Source organism: Coptis chinensis, chromosome 7 (assembly GCF_015680905.1).
Source record: "Coptis chinensis isolate HL-2020 chromosome 7, ASM1568090v1, whole genome shotgun sequence".
In the NCBI taxonomy this organism is placed as follows: domain Eukaryota; kingdom Viridiplantae; phylum Streptophyta; class Magnoliopsida; order Ranunculales; family Ranunculaceae; genus Coptis; species Coptis chinensis.
Genome location: NC_141462.1, coordinates 19,319,684 through 19,338,086, shown reverse-complemented (window position 1 = coordinate 19,338,086; position 18,403 = coordinate 19,319,684). Strand labels below are relative to the sequence as shown.

Sequence of the window (18,403 nt, the reverse complement as noted above, 5' to 3'; positions counted from 1 at the left end):
TGAGGTTTTAACTTTAGACATTTGTTTCCCATGAGCGGGCGGGCACTCATTTTTGGATTACTCTCACTGAAACATGTTTAACTAAAGAGTTCCCATAAAATCTGCAGCCAAACGATTTGAAAAAGGCATCGACGTTAAGATTTAGTGAATTAATTACTTAAGCCCTGGATCTCCGATAGCTTCCTAGATGGTAAAATGCATACCTAGCGTAACCCTCATCCCATAGGCTAGGTGTCTTTCTAGATACCTAACACAACCTCTCCCCACGGGATAGACGCCTTTCAGCCTCACGGACGAGTATTATAGTCAGTCATAGTTTTGATTTCGAACGGAATCTTAGAATTCCACCGAATATTTCGATTTTTAGAGATATCAAGGTAAGAGTCGAAAAATACAAATTCCGATTTCTTCCTAAAATATTTCAGAATACTGATTGGAATTTCAGATTTTTATGTTGCTCTTGGAATTCTGAAATCCTAAACTTCAAAAAGCATAATTCCAAAATATTCGATGAAAAATTCAAAATTTGTGTTTTTCGACTGGTTTTTTTAAAAACCCAAATATCCAGCAAAATTATGAGATTCTATTTAAAATCACAAACTATGATTATTGTATACAATTATTATGGAGTCATGGTGATAGTGGGTTGATACTAGCGAGTGACATACGATTAGATCACAAAACTAAACTTTCTGAAAATAGGATTTATTATTTAAGCATATTAGTTTGTGTATTTTAATGACTGCGATCATACGTATTAATGGTGACTAATGCATTCTTTAAGCAGATTAGCATGCCATAATGGTGACTAATGCATTTTTTTAACCCAGCAAAAAAAAAATGCATTCTTGCATGTAAGAAAAGGATTGAGTTCGAAGAAGGTCCAACTGGTCAATTATGGCATGCTAATGAAGTAATTTAGAATTGAACTAATTATATACAATTTGATTGAAAGTATTTTGATTTTTATCTCTTTGTTTGTTGCCCAACATAATAGGCTCGTAGTACATGTGCATATATTGACTAGTACTTTAGTTATACTAGCAATCGTGCACATGTGTTGCATGTGAATCTCAACATAAGTAAAGCAAATTAACCAGCATCTTTCCCTTATAATTCAACAGTTCACACTTGCATACAAAATTACAAACATAGTTTAAGAAAACTATACAACAGCAAAGCATGCAGACACGGATAACTTTCTCTAAATTTCATAAGTTCCAAAGCACAGAACATAAAACTACTTGCATCTGTAAATGATATTATATACTTTTTTCCAACTAAGTAAAACTAATACGTTGCGGTAATGAGTCTCTAAAAACCAACCATGTCTTGAAAACGAATCTACCACAAATCAGCACACAAAAAATGTATGGTTTGGCAACACTAGACACGTCATCATTTCATGCAGAAGAGTACTGGATTTCACAATTGCTTCTGCTCAGCACAAAAGAGTACATTGCATTCTTAAATGTATATCATTATCAAGTAGATCAATCACCCAGCAAAGCGTAAACCACAATAACTATGGATATTTCTAAATATCCACAAAGGTGTCCTGAGACCATAAGTTAGTGGTGCGACATTATTTTTCAAGTATTTGGGCGATGCGGTTTCACAATTTACCGATCTTTAGAAATCTCACAATCCGTCAAAGGAATGAAGCTTAGAGTCAAGAAAGCACTCACTCAAACGGCATACCTTTTGCATGATGGGTCAGCGAGGAAATGAGAATAGCGGTCACTTCTGCATAAGCACTGTGACCATTAAACCCAAGAAAAAATTAGAATTTCATTGAGTTTGATTTCTAGACTATTGATAAAATACAAAGATTCAATACTATGAAGCCAAATTCAAAGTGTTTTTCGTTTCAGCATGTTATTGCCTTTCAGTCTATAATCAATTTTTTGTTGCTCAAAAGTAAGTGCACACTATATATCTGATTGTCCTAGAAAATTAAATTGTGGTTCATCTCTTCAAGCATCTCATAACAGGGTAATCAGCAAGCTTGCAAAATGCTTGCAACCATCAAGGCATACCCCTGCAATTAGCAATTACAAATAACCCAAATACAACAATTACAATTACGTTACTCCGTAAGACTGAACTTTAGAGGGAGGCTCATATTCAATCATATCCAAAGAACAAAAAAACCCACTTATGATTTGAGGGGCTACCAATCCTCTAGCTCTCAAGAGCAATCCAACTAACTTTAATCCCCCTAACCTAAGCAACAAATAAGTTATGCACTGCAAAGAATTTTATAAATAAACCAAAATGCATCACAAATTGATCTAACAATCAAGAAAAATAGCAAGGGCAAAGCATAATGAATTCTCATAATAGTTGATTAATAACAACTTAAGTTCCCAAACTTTTAAGTGGTAAATCAACTCATATTGACTTTTTTAGGAACCATAGGAAAACTTACACAGATAGAAAGTTGAGAAGGACAATAACACGGGAAGAAGCAACGCTGAGGTACTTATAATTATTGAATTTACATATCAAGTAGATAACAAATCGTAAGATACCTCCATTAATAAATTACAACTATAAGAAAAGGGGGGCAAAAAACTTGTAAACAATAATAGATTACATTATAATAAATATTCATTGTAGTATTTCTTAATGCACATAGCCACACAATATATTTATTAACAAACAGAAGCTTCTTTGTAGCAGAAATAAAATCGCATCTTATAAGTAGAGTGTAGATAGTCCTTTATACTATCATGTTGTTTACTTATCTCATACTAATATCCGCTGTATGAGATTTGTAAATACTGGAAAACCGAAACATATAGTGGCCAATTTCATGTAGTAAGCTGCACAAAAAAGTAATCATTGCAAATATTCTGATTGACTCCTAAATACCTAAGATAAATTCATCTCCAATGTGACGCAATGGTTTTCTAGTACAAAACACTCTGATATGGTTTCTGAAAAAATATGCTTTTAGAAAATCCAAATTCGATAAGAAAACAAACTTTTTATCTCCCCGCCAAAATTTAACCCAATAGCAATGCAACAACCTTGAATTGGTTCTTGGTGCCAAAGGTCAAAATCTCGTCACTCACCTCTCAGATATTTCTGCACATATCGCCAAAATATTGTGATGACACCATGATGGAACACTAGTAAGTTAAATGGACTTGGTTAATCAATCGGAATATTAAGCTGCTACTGGAATTTACCTGACTTTAACACTCATGGAAAAAGGTGGACTTTCTCAAGGCACTAATTCTACAACTCTCGTAAAGGAGGCCACATGTTATTAGTTGTGAACTTGTGGCTATGAAGAGAAGACTAAATGGGGGCAAATAGGTGATTTAACACTCAATTGTATTTTATATTCTATTTGTGTGTGGCATATTGGCATGCACAATTTAGTTGCAATGACACTGAGTTGCATAAAGTACTTCATCCAACCCAGGTCGTCGGAGTTGCCGAGTTGGTTAATCACGCCATATGTTTCTTATGAGTAATCTACGTTCTTAAATTCTTTCCATTTACTAAAAGTTGCAAACCAAAGATAATTTAATTGCGTAGTATATTTGACATTGATTTTAGCTCAAAGCCTAAAAAAAAGTACTTATATAAACTACAAAGTACCTTAATGTAGATTGTCCAAATACAAAGCAACTTGCTCACTACTGATCACTAATACAAAGCAAAGTGGTGAGAACTAACCATAGACCGTACTAACTGTAATGAATCACAAAATGATAGAACATCAATTAACGCAAGAGGACGAAGAAGGAAAGACAGAGAAATACCTGTTGACTAATTCCTTATTATCCCATTCTTCAACCATTCTACAGGAAACTTACCACCTAAATCAAACCAGAAATATAATTTACACAAATATTACAACAAACCTATACTGAAAATGCAATAAATCAAAGACGTAACAACATTATATAACATAACAACATAAATTTCAATAAAATTCATCAAAAACAAACTGAAAATCTCAACTTATCTTCATATTTAAGCTTACTACGCAATACCCAAATTGTAAAAACCAAACTTACCTTCGAAAACAATGATGGAACTAGATATCCCTTGAAAAGCTTGCTGAGAACACCATGACGTTTGGGTTTCCAATTGGTTTGATGCTTGATTATGTCCGAAGAGAAATAGATTGAATTCTAATCCTAATTGGAGATACATTGAAAGAGGAGAGAGGAATGTTCGAGAGAGAGAGAGAGAGAGAGAGAGAGAGAGAGAGAGAGAGAAGTTTTGTTAAGGGACTGAAATTATGAAAATGCCCCTATGACGGACACAACGTGACACCAAATCACTATTCCTCCTACCCCATATTTTTCTAATATAGTAAGATAGTTAAAAACTCATCGCATAGCAAATCAAAAATTAAGTAATAAAAAAAGTTAGACAGATTTTGGACCGTAAGAAGAAACTCAAAAAATTCTTCCGAATTCGCCATATGTTACTTTGAAGCAAGGCCCAAAATATCGATATCGATGAATATATCGGTGTACCCAAAAACCGATATATATCGAATATTTCGAATATATCCATTTTTTTGGTAATCAGTCCAAACTATTTAAAATATCAAAAATATCGGATATATCGGAAATATATTGGAAATATCGGATTTATATTTTAAAATGGTCAAAAAGTCAACCGATATATATCGATTATATCGGAAATATTGATTATATCGGCGATATAAAGTTTCATATTAGAAATTCCGATATATATATCGGGAAAAAAAAGAATTCTATATTCGGTGGATATATGTCAAAAATATCGATATCGGTGTACCAAAATACCGATATATATCGGCGATATTTTGGTCCATTCTTTGAAGTTTGAATGGAGTAGCAGTGGAGGAATTATTTATTCTGCACCCTAAAAATGGTTATCTGCATCTGTGTACGTTCCAATTATCTTCATGAAGTCGTCCTGCAGGGTTTGCTTGGGCAACCAGGCGCCACAACATTAGTTGAGCAAGTCCAACCGTCCAAGTACATGGAAATATTAAAGTACGTAGGACCAAAATTTATGAGCCATTTTACACGTGTTTGAAACCGACAATCCTGATTTAAATATGAAAGTGAAATACCTGAAGATCATATTAGATAAATATCGGAAAATCTTAAATACTTGAGATTGGTGAAATTGTGTTAATTTATATCTCATGTGTTGTAAGCAAGTATATTGGTAAAAAAAAAAGTACTCCACTGTTATGTGTGTTAATATGGGAAAAACAATTGTGGTCGCTGCTCCACTGTTAAAGCCAATTTCAAAACTGAGCAGTTTTATTTGATTATTATAATTTTTTAAATTTTCGTTGCGGTTAAACCACCTACTAAATCCTTGAATCCCTTTCTTTTTAAGAGTTTATTTAAAAGGTAAACAAGTGCAGCACTGCAGCCCATGTGTCAAATACAACCTGTGATCAGACAGAGATTCATATAGAGATAGTTCAACACTTTAACACAACCATGAAATGAATATTTGAGAAAGGAAAGAAGTTATTAATCAAGACAAGCAGAAAGGAACAAGAGCATAAACATCAATTTTGCTCTTTTCTCCGGCTCAGGAATCAGGATTCAGTAAAAGAAAAGGAAGTATCAGAAAAAAAAACCCCAGAGACTGATTCTTCAGAAATCAGAACAGCTAAAAGACTAAGCAAAAATACAAAAACGTCCCTAACACAGCTAACAGTAGCCATAGCCATATTCCATGATTCCATCCATTATCTTCCTCAAAAAGAGTTAAATAGAATAAATATGAGTTGAAATGACGCAAGCAATAAAGACTAGTTCTAGTCCAAGTTGGGTCCCACCCCCAGAAACTTAGCGCTCCCGCCTGCTCAGCCCCTCCTTTTATGTCTGCTAATGCGTTACCGCGCTTTCTCTCTCATCCCCTTGTTTTTTTACTTCTGAAAGCTGATTTCACACTCTTTCTCTCACTCACTCATTCCTGTTTTCCGTTTCAGTTTCAGAAGCAATCTTAAACCCCCCTCACACGCACACTGTTTGTTTCCCAACACTAATCTCGAGGAAAACCTTGTTATTATACTTTACTTTGCTTTCAGTGTACGTTCGCTCCGGAATGTTTCAGATCTTTTTCGAGATTAACGAGTTTTGAAACTCTCGCACTTGTCATTGCTGGTAAGTTTATTTTTAGTGTAGATCTGTGACTTGTTCCCGTGATATTCAATTATTATCAGAAAATCATAATTATATAAAATTAGTTTTGGTCTATTTTTCTCCTTGAATTGGTAGATGGATAGTTTTCACTGTTTGTCTTGGATGAGCTCCGTTTAGGGGTTGTGAAAAGAAATAACTCGGGATTTGGGAAGGTAATTATGTAGAACTAAAACATTGTCCGCTCGTTTTTGAAAACTGGCTTAAATGTTTACTGCCATGAGCTTATAGCCAAAAACAACTTATCTGTTGAAACGAGGGACTGGATGCTCACACCAATGCAACAAGTCCAGAAGAAGATGAACATTAGAGGGATCAAAGAATGCCGTGGCTTCCATAAGGAACAAACTTTTATGGAAATCCTGTGAAATCTTGATAATGTTTGCTTTGGGAATTTGTGGATTCTGAACACGATGACTAAACTGAACCACCTTTTTATTCCCCTGTTTGATGAACTATGTTTGTGTGATTTCGTCAATATTATGAGTGAAGGCGAGAAACTGTTGTTCTTTCTGCACACCTTCTCTGATAATAAAGCCTCTATTATATTGTTGTTTATTTTAATAACATGGAAGTGTCTGACTAGAGAAAGGATCACAACCTCTAATTAGTGTTTATCTCTGTATGCAGGCAAGCTCCCACAAAAGAGATATGCTGATTTTGACAAATAATTGGTATGTTGCCATTCTAGATTCTTCAAAGTGATGTTGGGTGCATGCATTCGGTCAGACACATGGGGTACCAGGCAGATCTTAGAAAAAATTCACGGTGTCCTCAAACTTCAAGAACAGTAGCAGAGAAAATCTCGTCGACCCGAGCAGCCCAAATTGTACGGGTTCAGGATCAGTTGAAATTAGAAAAACCTATCAGTAAATCGTATGGTGACCTGCATCATGAAATAAAACAGACACTAGGAGATGGGCCTTTGTTCCCTCGGAAATCTCCAAGGAACTGTCAAAAACAATCTGTTGAAGGAAAATCAAAAGATGATGAGCTTGTCAAGCACATGTCCAACTTGCCACGCTATCTCCAGCGTGTGGAGGGAGGAGAAAATCCGCAAGAGAAGGTTTTGAACTTCGGCGTCCTTGACTGGGGGCGTCTTGAAAAATGGAAGTACAACCAAAATGCAGTCCCACAGAGATCTGTCATGTATTCACCTTCCACTAGTAGTACTTCCTCTCCATTCTCAACAATTGGATCATCCACCCTCTCTACTGGAAGTGATTCTGGAATTTTAGCTAATAGGAAGCGGTCCCCTTCTCGATCTGCTCATGTGACCTCTTCTCCCAAAGAGTCCCGTTCTATGGGTGTAAAACCCACTACACCAAATATTGGTGCTCTTCAAGATACAATATCCGCATCCACAAACTCGTCAGTTGGCCGACAAAAACTTTCAGGAACTGATCTTTCTAGTCGGAGAAGTCATTCCAAGATGAAGTTTGAGAAGGGGATGAAAAACGATATAAACTCAAAGTTTATCATGGAAAAGGGAATCCCATCATCAAATTTAAATAGTTCCGAGTTGTCATTTTCTTCAAAGGGAAAAAACAAGGTTCAAGATGGTGGGTCTACACAGAGAACAGAGCGGTTTCAAGAATGTACCACTCTTGGTCAACATTCCCCTGGTAGAGACAAAACCATTGTTCTCCTTTTGCCCAAAAATATACCCCAAAAAAGGTTCTTAGGATCCTCCCCAAATGCTAAATACACAATGTCAGAGGATTGTTACCAAACAGAAGCAAGACGCAGTAGCTTTTCTGACGGTTTCTGTGTAAATGAGGAGGTTCAATTTTCTGAACTCTATTCCGAGATTCCACACTCATGCCCACAGCTTTTTACAGCTGAAGCTAACAAACAGTCAGAAATGAACTTGCCATGCTCCATAGATGCTTCCGGGTTTAAAAGCTCCATCTGATGTTCTTAGTTGCTTGCAGCAATTGAGGGAAATGGATACTGTTCGATCTGAGCATATGCAAGCAGAAAAGAACATGTCAAGAACAAAACCTACTGATTCAAAGTTATTGGAATCTTTCAAAGGATCAGGTCTAAAACCGGCGGAACCACCTTCTGCAAGATGTGGAAATCAATCACCTAATCGCTGGCTCAGTGTTGGACAAGGTAAGATTAGCAGAAGTCTCAGCTTTAAAGAGAGTTCAGCTTTGCCACAGTTGAGTTCATCATATCTTATTGCTAAGTCTGGGCCAGTGGAATTTGACGCTTTTTCAAATAGCTCAAGCAGAGACAAATCAACATGTAAGAGCAGAACCCGGTCCAGCCCTTTGAGAAGATTATTAGACCCACTTTTGAAGCCTAAGACTGCCAACCGCCATACTTCAGCGGAGCCATTGCAAGATGAAGCCCATATAATTGGGGAATCGCCTGACAGGCCGTTAGCTTCTTCTGCAAAACAAATGAAAATAAGCACCACTTCATCAGGTTCCAGACCAACAGATACCGATGGTGCACATCAGCAGGATAAAAATGTGGTGTCAATGGTGCAAGCGCTTTTGCAGGTCACCGTTAAGAACGGACTTCCTTGGTTTACATTTGCAGTCGACAATAACAGTGACATTCTTGCTGCTACAATGAGGAAAACTAATTCATCTGAGAAGTATGACTGCAGCTGGATATACACATTTTACTCCTTCCGCAAAGGTAAGAAAAAAAGTGGTGGTTGGATGAGCCATGGAAGTAAAGCTAAAAGTCTCGACTATGTTCCTAACATTGTCGGTCAAATGAAAGTGAATGGTTCTCAGTGCACCAAGTCCGCCAGATCTGATTCAGAAAATCAACTAATGGTGAGAGAGTTTGTTTTGTTCGAGGTTGAACCTAGAAAGGCAGATCAAGAAACATCAAGTTTCCTAACAAATGTGGAGCTTGCAGCCATTGTTATCAAGGTTCCGAAAGAGACGGAAGCAAGTCTAAACAGTGATAGACAGCAAATTGATAACCGTGAAGACTTACTGGGCATGAGACTGCGAGAGAAATCACTTGATAAGAAACTCTCTTCTATTGAATATGTAATGAATGGACCTTTTTTTGGAAGTCAAAGCCTTTCTAGCATTCTAGCTGTACTTCCTAGTGGTGTTCATGGCCTGTCACCTACGGGATTACCTTCACCTCTGCTCGACAGATGGAGATCGGGCGGATCATGTGACTGTGGAGGTTGGGATCTAGGCTGCCAACTAAGAGTTCTTTCCAATCATGATCAATGTGCTAAAAAATTAGATTCTACCACTTTGAGTTGCGGCCAAGAAAAATTTGATCTTTTCGTTCAGGTACTCATACATCGATCAAACGCTGAATGTATTTGGTTTCCTCTTCTTCCGTTTCTTTGCATTTTGCCGTTAATATATTACCAATTAATGTTTCGATTTCTTGCATATACATCTACAGCGTGGAGGATCTCAAGAAAGCATTCCATCGTTGTGCTTTTCCACTTACAACAAGGGAGTCCACTCAATCGACTTCAATTCCTCAATGTCTTCAGTACAAGCATTCTCCATTTGTATAGCATTTCTACATTGTAAGAACCTTGCCAAAGTTAGTAACCTGTTTGAAGAAATAACTGCACAGGAGCCTATATCGTTGAAGACTGAAAGAATGAAACTTTCTACTGAAGAGAAGGCTCCTTCAAGCTGTGCCCAGTTTCCACCTCCCTCCCCCGTTGGGAGGGTCTAGCTGCTCTGAGTCCTGAGAAGCGGGTCTTATAATGCAGCCACATAAGTCATTCAGTCCCCATCCTTGACAAGGTGCTTACCCATTAACTCCTGACATATATAGTCCTTGAGTGAGCAAGTATTTTTTGTTGTCACGTGCGTGAACCAAGTCTGAAGATGTAAAACTTTCGGACCATTTGCATGATGATGAAGATTCAAATAATATAGTTTATATCAGTTGTAATCAACAGGAGGAAATAAGATACTATCCAGTGTCAGAGTACGTTCTGAGCGTGAAGTATTTTGCGAACCTTCTACAGTTAAATTCGGTTGTCTGGCATATATAGGAGTCTATACTATCTATAGTTGTAAATGTAATAGTTGGATACATCTGTCGTCTGAATGGTATTTATCATATAAGCCTATTTCACTTACTGGGACTTGCACGGATAATCGCTAACTACTTGTGCTGCCTTTCTTCAAAAAATAACTTTAGCCGATTTTGGTATTAAAATGAGTAATGGAACATTGAAATTTCTAAATATCCAAACGTTTGTAAGCTTCCCGAGTTGGTTTGATTCGATAAGATGTTCACACCAATTAGATAATTCGATTATACAGCACTGAAACGATGTATCCCAAACTACCATACGATTGATTGAATGAGCTTGGCAGCTGATGAGAACACTTTCCAATTTGCTCGGTCTCCTTGCCGTCCACTCGCACACAACACCAGGGCTCATTTTGTAACCAAGCTAAAATAGAATCCTATATTAACCCATTCTCTTTGGTTTGTTTCCCCCTCATGATGTCTATGTGACCACGTGAGAACCCTAAAGTGAGTTAGCATCTTATTGAGTCTATATCAGGTTAAAAAAACAACTGAAGACAACTGCCATCATCAAGACTTGCTCTAGATGTAGCTCCAAAACTCCATTTACTTAAGATACCGTTAGTTCTGTTACTTATCCCAGAGAAAATAGAAAGGGAGATAAACTTCGTACAATTGTTTCCTTCTTCCACCCTACTCAACAACTTTTATCATTTTAATGAATGTTATAAGATACTAATTCAAATATTTGGAAGAGCTGATCTTGTTTGCTGTGGTTGTAAGGGGTCATTTTTTTTCTCTTAAATAAAATCAACAAATGTACTAGAAAACTTTTAAGTGGGACATTCACCACAATTGCCTAAGAATCGTTTTATGCTATTAAGTTTGACTCTGCAATGCTATTCTAACTTTGTCCCTAACTTGCAGCACAGTGTGTTGGTAACTTGGTATATATACAAAGAAAAGGGACTTATTATAACTCTTCCTCCGTATCATCGTAATCAGTTGAATCTGAATCTTCGACATCAATAGCTACCACTTTAGAAGCGCCAACCTTTACTGCAGCAACTCGAGTTCTAAATGGAAGGCGTGCATTGGTCGCTACAGAATCATATCCTTCTTGTTCTTTCTTAAGGTCGCCAGGAGGTAAGAAACAGTCCATGGACAATCCTTTTATATTAAAATCCACCTCTTCTATTGTCCAAACTTCTTCCATCCTTGTTCTAGAATGGCTCTCAGTGCTCTCTCCAAACCTGAATAAGGATACAAATGTTCTACCACCATGTGCAATGTTAATGCCATCTATAGTACGATAGTCTTGGATCAAAGACTCCATTGTCGTCTCCCAATAGATACTGTTGTCGCCTGCAGTTTTGATTCGTAAGAGATGTGAATCCTCTAACTTGACTAGGAGGCCTGTTTTTTGGCTGAAATATCCCCAGATAGTGTGCCTAATGATCTCTACATTGCTGCTGCTCCTAGCTCTTAGTGTAAATGGTTCTGCTTCTAGCTTTAGTACAAAACAATCCTCTTCATTGATTGCCTTCTCGCCCATACAAATTGAATTCGAGAATAGATTAGCTGTAGACCTTGGATCTACTCCCTGTTGTCACAAATAATATGGTTAAACTTATAAACAATGCTTGTTCTCACTTCTCAGATCCCAACAATATAAAAAACTGGAGTTCCTAAACTAAATATGCTAGCTGTACTACAGTTGCTTTTGCAAATAACTGGACTGCAAGAATTCACCATATTTGAACAAAGGTCAATAGATGTCAATACTTGGATTTGAACTTCATACAAGGGCTATTCACATTACACATTGACCCTTTTTTCCAATATTCATTTCAAGGAAAAAAAAATGAAAGTCTACGTTCATACTTCATAATTCATACTGCATATGCTGTTAATGACTTAAATTAGTGGTGATCCATCAATTTCTTTTGATGAGCTTTCAACGAAAACTCCATGCCACCAACCCACTGACTCAAACCATTCATCTAACAGTCACATTATTGACGGGAAATTGAGAACACAATGTCGACCTTTGAGGTTATAACATAGCTAACAGACTAGAGGGAGCACACCATATGAACTCAAAAGAATAAGTCACTGTGCCGTTAGAACTATAAAGTGTTTGGTGGGCTATTTCCCATGTTAAAACTTAAAAGTGGACCCAGCAATTGGTTGGTACCGAAAAAATCAAAAGAGACCAGATTCGCTCCAGCTAGAACCATTCAAGCTTTCGAATCAGTTAAAGCTGGTCTAATGGACCATAACCCCGTTTTTTCTTAACTTAAGGGATGCAGCCAATTTAGAAGCTAAAATATTCTAATTGCTGAATTTGATACTAAGCTTATCTTACAGCTTTGTTTGTTAAGTATCTTATCAAATTTTGGCTTATATTTCCTTTTCAGTGGAAGTTCCTTTATTCAAAACAAAACTCCATATAGCCATATTATTCCTTCTAACTATAAATTTCATGTATTCATTATTGATATCATTTTCTTAGATGTTCCTTTAATCATACTGATTTTATTCATCTTAAAAAAAAAGCACCAAGAAACCGATAATTTGCACTAACATATAAATCAAACACCAGCTTCCATAACGAAGTGATCAGAATCATGAAAGAGATCAATTTATAGCGATTCAGATCTGTGTCATAAAATTAAGCTTAGAGGAGAACATTGTTACCTGTAAGGAGCGTCGAAGAGGTCTAGGCGGGCCTCGGGATGCATGTGAATGGTGCCATGGAGTCTGTCTCCATGCCACCTTACCATCACTTCCTGCACTTATTTTGCAACCAGACAAGACCAACTCCAAGCACCATAAGTCTGGCCGTTTCTGCCATAGCACAAATGCACCCACCTCTCCAACCCCATGGTTGCGCAAACTCTTGACCTTTACTTCCTTCTTGTTGTTGAAAGTGGTCTTGATTCCATCTCCAGAAGAAAAATCAGAGGCCACCATCTTTACTTTTCCCATGGCATACAAACTACCTATACCATTCAAAGCTTTATCTCCTCCTGCTGCTGCTATGTATTGTTGCACTATATATTTAGCCATTGAACTCTCCTGAAATCACAATCAAACATCCTAAGTGTTGCGAGAAAAATAAAAGATAATCCTGTATTTGCGTATAACTCTTATCATAAGGTATCCGAGCGCGTTTTCAGTGCAGGGTTTGCATCAAAATTGTAGAAAATATTTTTGAACGTAATCACGTATTTGTGTATAGAGTGATAAAAGAAAGTTTAGTATGATACTACTTACAATGGGATGATCTTTGATGTTGCGGTTAATAGAGTGATCAGAGCACACCGGAAGAGGAACTAGTGGTGCACCAACGACACCAAGCAATAATTGTAACTCGGAACTCCGACCACCAAAAAGATTTGTATTACTACTTGGCACTGATCTTTCAATATGAGATCTCATCCATGACTTCATATTTTGCCATGATTTAAAACTTTTAGTTGCACTAGAGGTGAACATCTCTTCTGGAATTGGTACTTCAAGAACAGTTTCAAGTCCATCTTCACGATCAAAATTGGGACAAAGCTTCCTCATGAGAGAAGAAAAGAAAGAACGGAAGAAATAGTAGCAATAATAGCTTTGATATCTCTTTTGTTAATAAAAGAGTCTTGATTTCTAAGAAGAGAGAATAGCAGATGATAGTGCACATCACCAACTGACCGTGGCCCAACAATGTTAACGTGCTCTCTCTTGGGGTACGTCGTGTTCGCACGCATCTTTCTTTCGTACTTTAGTTCATAGTATTAAAAATTGAAATAAAAATAGAAAAAATAAGAAAATATTTACTTTAAATTTTGAAATGTCGTGATCTAGAATCAAATGTTGAAAATGTCGGCTATCCATGTCGGATTTCTTGCTATTAAGCCGTTCTTTTTGGCTTGCAGTTCTCATGCTGTTTAAGACTTCAGTGATTTCATTATTAACTGGTAGAATTACATGAGATTCCAACAATTAGGTGTTTAATATATAAGTGAATCCCATGTTTATAGACCACGACGAAGAGATCCATGGTGAAATCCTTACAACCATACAATATCTTCTAAAAATTGTAAACAAAATATGAGTCTCAGGTGATTTAGGAAACTCAATATTTTAGGAAACTCGATATTTTTCATGGGGCAACATTAGGTTTGCTCCATTGGAACCACAAGAAAAAGGCTTTCTCACAAAGTAAAATTGGGGGAGTATCCTTCCCGTCCTCCTGGCACATGATTTCCTAATGGATGCCGTCCGATCACATAAAATCCGATTAGTCATTCATTTTTAGCACCAGAAAGTCACAATCCATGTATAATAAGCATGTCTTTTGGTCATCATGAAACAGGTCTGACCTGAAAATCGACTAATACATTAATGAGTAACTGAAAACAGGTCAGATAGTCATCTATATTTTCCTTGTACCACTAACAATTCAGATGATATCATGAAACAGGTCTGACCTGAAAATTGACTAATATATTAATGGGTAACTGAAAACAGGTCAGATAGTCATCTATATTTTCCTTGTACCACTAACAATTCAGATGATATCATAAAATTCACGATAATGAGTTTAGAAGGTACATAAGATATTAAGACCCAATATAAGTCAGGATGAGACTAACATTGATTTAATTAATTATTTGTGCCCAACAGCCATTTCAAGTTTTCAACTGGCTATCTCCATTGCACCCTGTTTTGAACAGCTTCAAATGAGAACAACGAAGTCAGGTAACCCCATGATCTATGTTGGCTGCTACCTTGCTGCCGCAATTTCATAGTCGCTTTTCCATTCTTATTGCATCTTATCCTTTATAAAATAGATCTTACGATGAGATCTTCCAACACGTATCACATTATTAGATTATATTCTGGTATTTTATTATGTACTCAATTATGCTTTGCACGTTACCAACATATATAATCCAAGCCCCCCTATATATCATATATATATAATCATATATTCATATATATCGTTATCTTTGTCTGTTATGAACTTTTGTTATTGATGGCTTTCTTTATAGAACTTCTCCAACTGGTGGTCTTTGGAAGTTAAAGAGTGAATTGCATATGAAGTGATTTAAAAGGGAACTCTTGCTTTTCCCTAAACAACTTGTTGTTTACTACGAATAATCTAGTATTGTACATTGTCTTTATGTTCAATGAAGAACATGAGTACATGACTGCATTACATGTTCACTGGACAAGAATAATGAACTAAAAGCGTTTGGTCTCATTGCATTTAGCCCGTAAGTTGTGAATCCCACCAGCTTAGCATGTTTGTCGTCTGTCTTGCCAATTTGTTTGATGGCTAACATTTCATATATCTATGCGGACTTGTATCTAAGTTATTGATTAAAGAAAAATCTATTTCCAATTTGATTGATTGCCGCACATTTGCTCCACCAAAACTAATTCGGTTCCTTTACAAAAACAAAAGTAAACAAGCAAACAAACTCTGATACAATCTTAAAGATTGTAAGATAGATTCGAGTTAATTTGATGAAACCCGAGACCTCCGAATGGTTCTATTGATGGAACCAATGCCTCCAAGATAAACACAATGTGTCAGTCATAATAATAATCAGCCTACATTCTTTATTAACTCACAAGCTTATATACAAATTAATGTAAGTTACAGCCACTACTCCATTTGCTAGATAGTAGTAGATAGTAGCAAGGAACTTCCCACTACCTTACGTCCCTAGCTACAATTAACTGACCAAAACTACTGAGTCTCCTAACTAACTCACAAATCTTAACTACATAGATATATATATAATGCCCAAGGAACTACAAACCAACTTAATTCAAATTGTCATGTAACAACTCCATCTCTTTTGAAAATAACTTTGTCCTCAAGGTTGAATACAGATTGTACGTACGTAACAACCCCACCCCTCTTGAAAACAACCTTGTCCTCAAGGTTGAAATATTGCTCTTTGATCTTCCACGGTCCCATAAGCGGCGACAGTCCATAATCAAGCTAATAAGCACATCATGCATATTGTTGATCAAATTTCATCTGACCCGGATCAACGCGTGAGATGAGGAAAGTTATAGATGATTTGAAATTCTCATCCACAAATTTTGGCTGCAACAAAGAATAACTGAAAGATAATTCTAAATACAAACCAAAGTCCACAAAATCTGTAGTATATTCATGAAAAATTGAAAAGAAATCGCTGAGATTATATGCTGTAGAACAAGGAAATTTGGTACAGATCACCACTGCCTTTTCATTGAAACCATTCATGAAATCCGTTAAGTACTAACATTGTTGCTTATGAAGTTCGTTCATTGTCTCCTTAAATTGAGCACAACAACTTTCAAAGATTTCCTTCAAACTCACCAATTCATGTACTTCTAATATCTTCCACAGCCTCTTCACTCATTTTTTTCTCTTTTTCTTTGTTTTATATGAGAACCGCAATAAAGACAAAGATAACAATGAGATGCTATCACCAAAAGCCAAAGATCGAATGGCTCGGATACCACTTGATACAATCTTAAAAATAGTAAGATAGATTCGAGTGAATTCGAGAAACCCAAAACCTCCTAATGGTTCCTCAAAATGCCTCCAAGATAAACACAATATGTCAATCACAATAATAATAATCAGCCTACATTCTTTATTAACTCACAAGCTTATATAAGTTAATGTAAGTTACAGCCGCCACTCCATTTGCTAGATAGTAGCAAGGAACTGCCCACTTCCTTAGGTCCCTAGCTACAATTAAGTGACAAATACTACTGAGTCTCCTAACTAACACACTAATTTTAACTACATAGATATAATGCCCAAGAAACTACTAACCAACTTAATTCAAATTGCCATGTAACACAAACTAGTTCGGTTCATCCACAAGTGATGAATAGAGAAACACATCAAATTCGTTTATCACGAGGTAAAACGGCTAAATTAGCAATGTACCAAAATAAAGAATGAGTTGAGATCCAGTTTTCAATTCTGAATTGAATCTCAGTCGCGTTCAATTTTGAGAAATTGGTTATCCATGCGTTTCGTGTCCTAAGGTGTTATTGGCTCAACTCTTTAATCGTAGAGGTTACGTAGGAATTGGACTTGCTTCTTACTTGATTTAACGTTTTCGCTTTGCTTGTCCTTAATTTCTAAATGATGTACTAACTATGGTGTAAGTGAGTAACCTGTGGCTCTGAGAGTTTATTTGCTAGTCCTGAAACCAAAATTGTGTTTCCTTTATCTAATTGAGACTCGAGACTTGAGACTTTCAGAGTCACCCATGTATCACTAATGACTCCCTCAATCGAGCTTAAAGTATCACCAATGATTTCTGCTTGATTAATGGAGCAACACGTGTGGTAACTGGATTCTTATGTCCACCATAATCTACAACGAATTTTGAATTTGAAATTCCCATAAGTAAAATATACGAATTTCATACCAAAGTTTCAATGTTTTGGAATATTTCAGTAAGACTGTGGCAGACACTTATTTGTTTGGCATAGGATTCTGTGCTGTGTTGGGAACTTCGGATTATGGATCAAGATCGTATGTCTGAAACTAGAATTTATGAATGTTGCTTTTTTCATGTCTCGTGGTACATCTTTTCCAGTGAGTCTTAAAAGCGAAAGTGATAATTTGCATCCCGAGATGTTCTGATTTACTTTATCAATCAAGCTGGACAGAAGATCTGTGTGGTTTCTTCTTTATTAACGTACATCTTATGATCATCTTGGATCTTGTTTTGCTTTACTGAAAGCAAAGAAACATGGGCACAGAGGCTTGCAGTTTTGAGACCCATGATTGCTATTCAGGTACCTTTGTCGTAAGAAACGTCACACATGGTGATTGTTGAAAGTTACAAGGCAAATATGCATGTTAGGACGATGTAATGTTGAAACATTCAGTTACCACTCACCAGTGGTCTTGTATGTGTGGCTTTGGCCTTCGGCTATAATTTATGAGAGACTAAAGGGGGGTTGTATGTTTTTTTTTTCTTTTTAAGCATTCACCCCGGTGATCTTGTATGTGTGGCTTTTTAAGCATTCACCCCGGGTTATATCCGATTAGAAAATTAAAATTAATTAAAATTTTATTTGATTTAAATAATTCATTTTACCACTATAAAAACTAGTATATATATATATATATATTTGTTATTTACTATTATTATTTTGTTATTATAGTTTTATATTATTAGTTTATGATTTTAAATAATATTTTATGC

At 36.3% G+C, this 18,403-nt stretch overlaps 2 protein-coding genes and 2 long non-coding RNA genes across 5 annotated transcripts; 2 read left to right on the top strand and 2 right to left on the bottom strand.

Annotated features, from left to right (window-relative positions):
* Nucleotides 1-1,330: 1,330 nt before the first annotated feature.
* On the bottom strand, nucleotides 1,331-4,232 carry LOC147486461 (uncharacterized). 2 transcript variants are annotated; one of them, XR_015201633.1, is made up of 5 exons: nucleotides 4,038-4,232; nucleotides 3,780-3,836; nucleotides 3,616-3,663; nucleotides 2,159-2,226; nucleotides 1,619-1,757 (listed from the first exon to the last, which is right to left on the bottom strand). It is a non-coding gene; the product is annotated as an uncharacterized LOC147486461 (long non-coding RNA). The 2 variants fall into 2 exon arrangements; XR_015201632.1 differs by lacking the exon at nucleotides 2,159-2,226 and having other exon boundaries at nucleotides 1,331-1,757.
* A 1,592-nt stretch (nucleotides 4,233-5,824) lies between these two features.
* On the top strand, nucleotides 5,825-10,275 carry LOC147486460 (uncharacterized). The gene is given in 4 exon segments (XM_086570099.1): nucleotides 5,825-6,146; nucleotides 6,813-8,090; nucleotides 8,092-9,460; nucleotides 9,579-10,275. Coding segments are annotated over 3 exon segments (2,829 nt in total). The 5' UTR covers nucleotides 5,825-6,146; nucleotides 6,813-6,915; the 3' UTR covers nucleotides 9,864-10,275.
* Nucleotides 10,276-10,945: 670 nt separating this feature from the next.
* On the bottom strand, nucleotides 10,946-13,954 carry LOC147486459 (replication factor C subunit, putative (DUF620)). Its single transcript, XM_086570098.1, has 3 exons — nucleotides 13,452-13,954; nucleotides 12,873-13,253; nucleotides 10,946-11,775 (listed from the first exon to the last, which is right to left on the bottom strand). The coding sequence occupies exons 1-3, from the start codon at nucleotides 13,746-13,748 to the stop codon at nucleotides 11,146-11,148; spliced, it is 1,308 nt and encodes a 435-aa protein (XP_086426224.1). The 5' UTR covers nucleotides 13,749-13,954; the 3' UTR covers nucleotides 10,946-11,145.
* LOC147486458 (uncharacterized) lies at nucleotides 13,774-15,439 on the top strand. The gene is made up of 3 exons (XR_015200824.1): nucleotides 13,774-13,909; nucleotides 14,850-14,924; nucleotides 15,218-15,439. It is a non-coding gene; the product is annotated as an uncharacterized LOC147486458 (long non-coding RNA).
* Nucleotides 15,440-18,403: the final 2,964 nt, after the last annotated feature.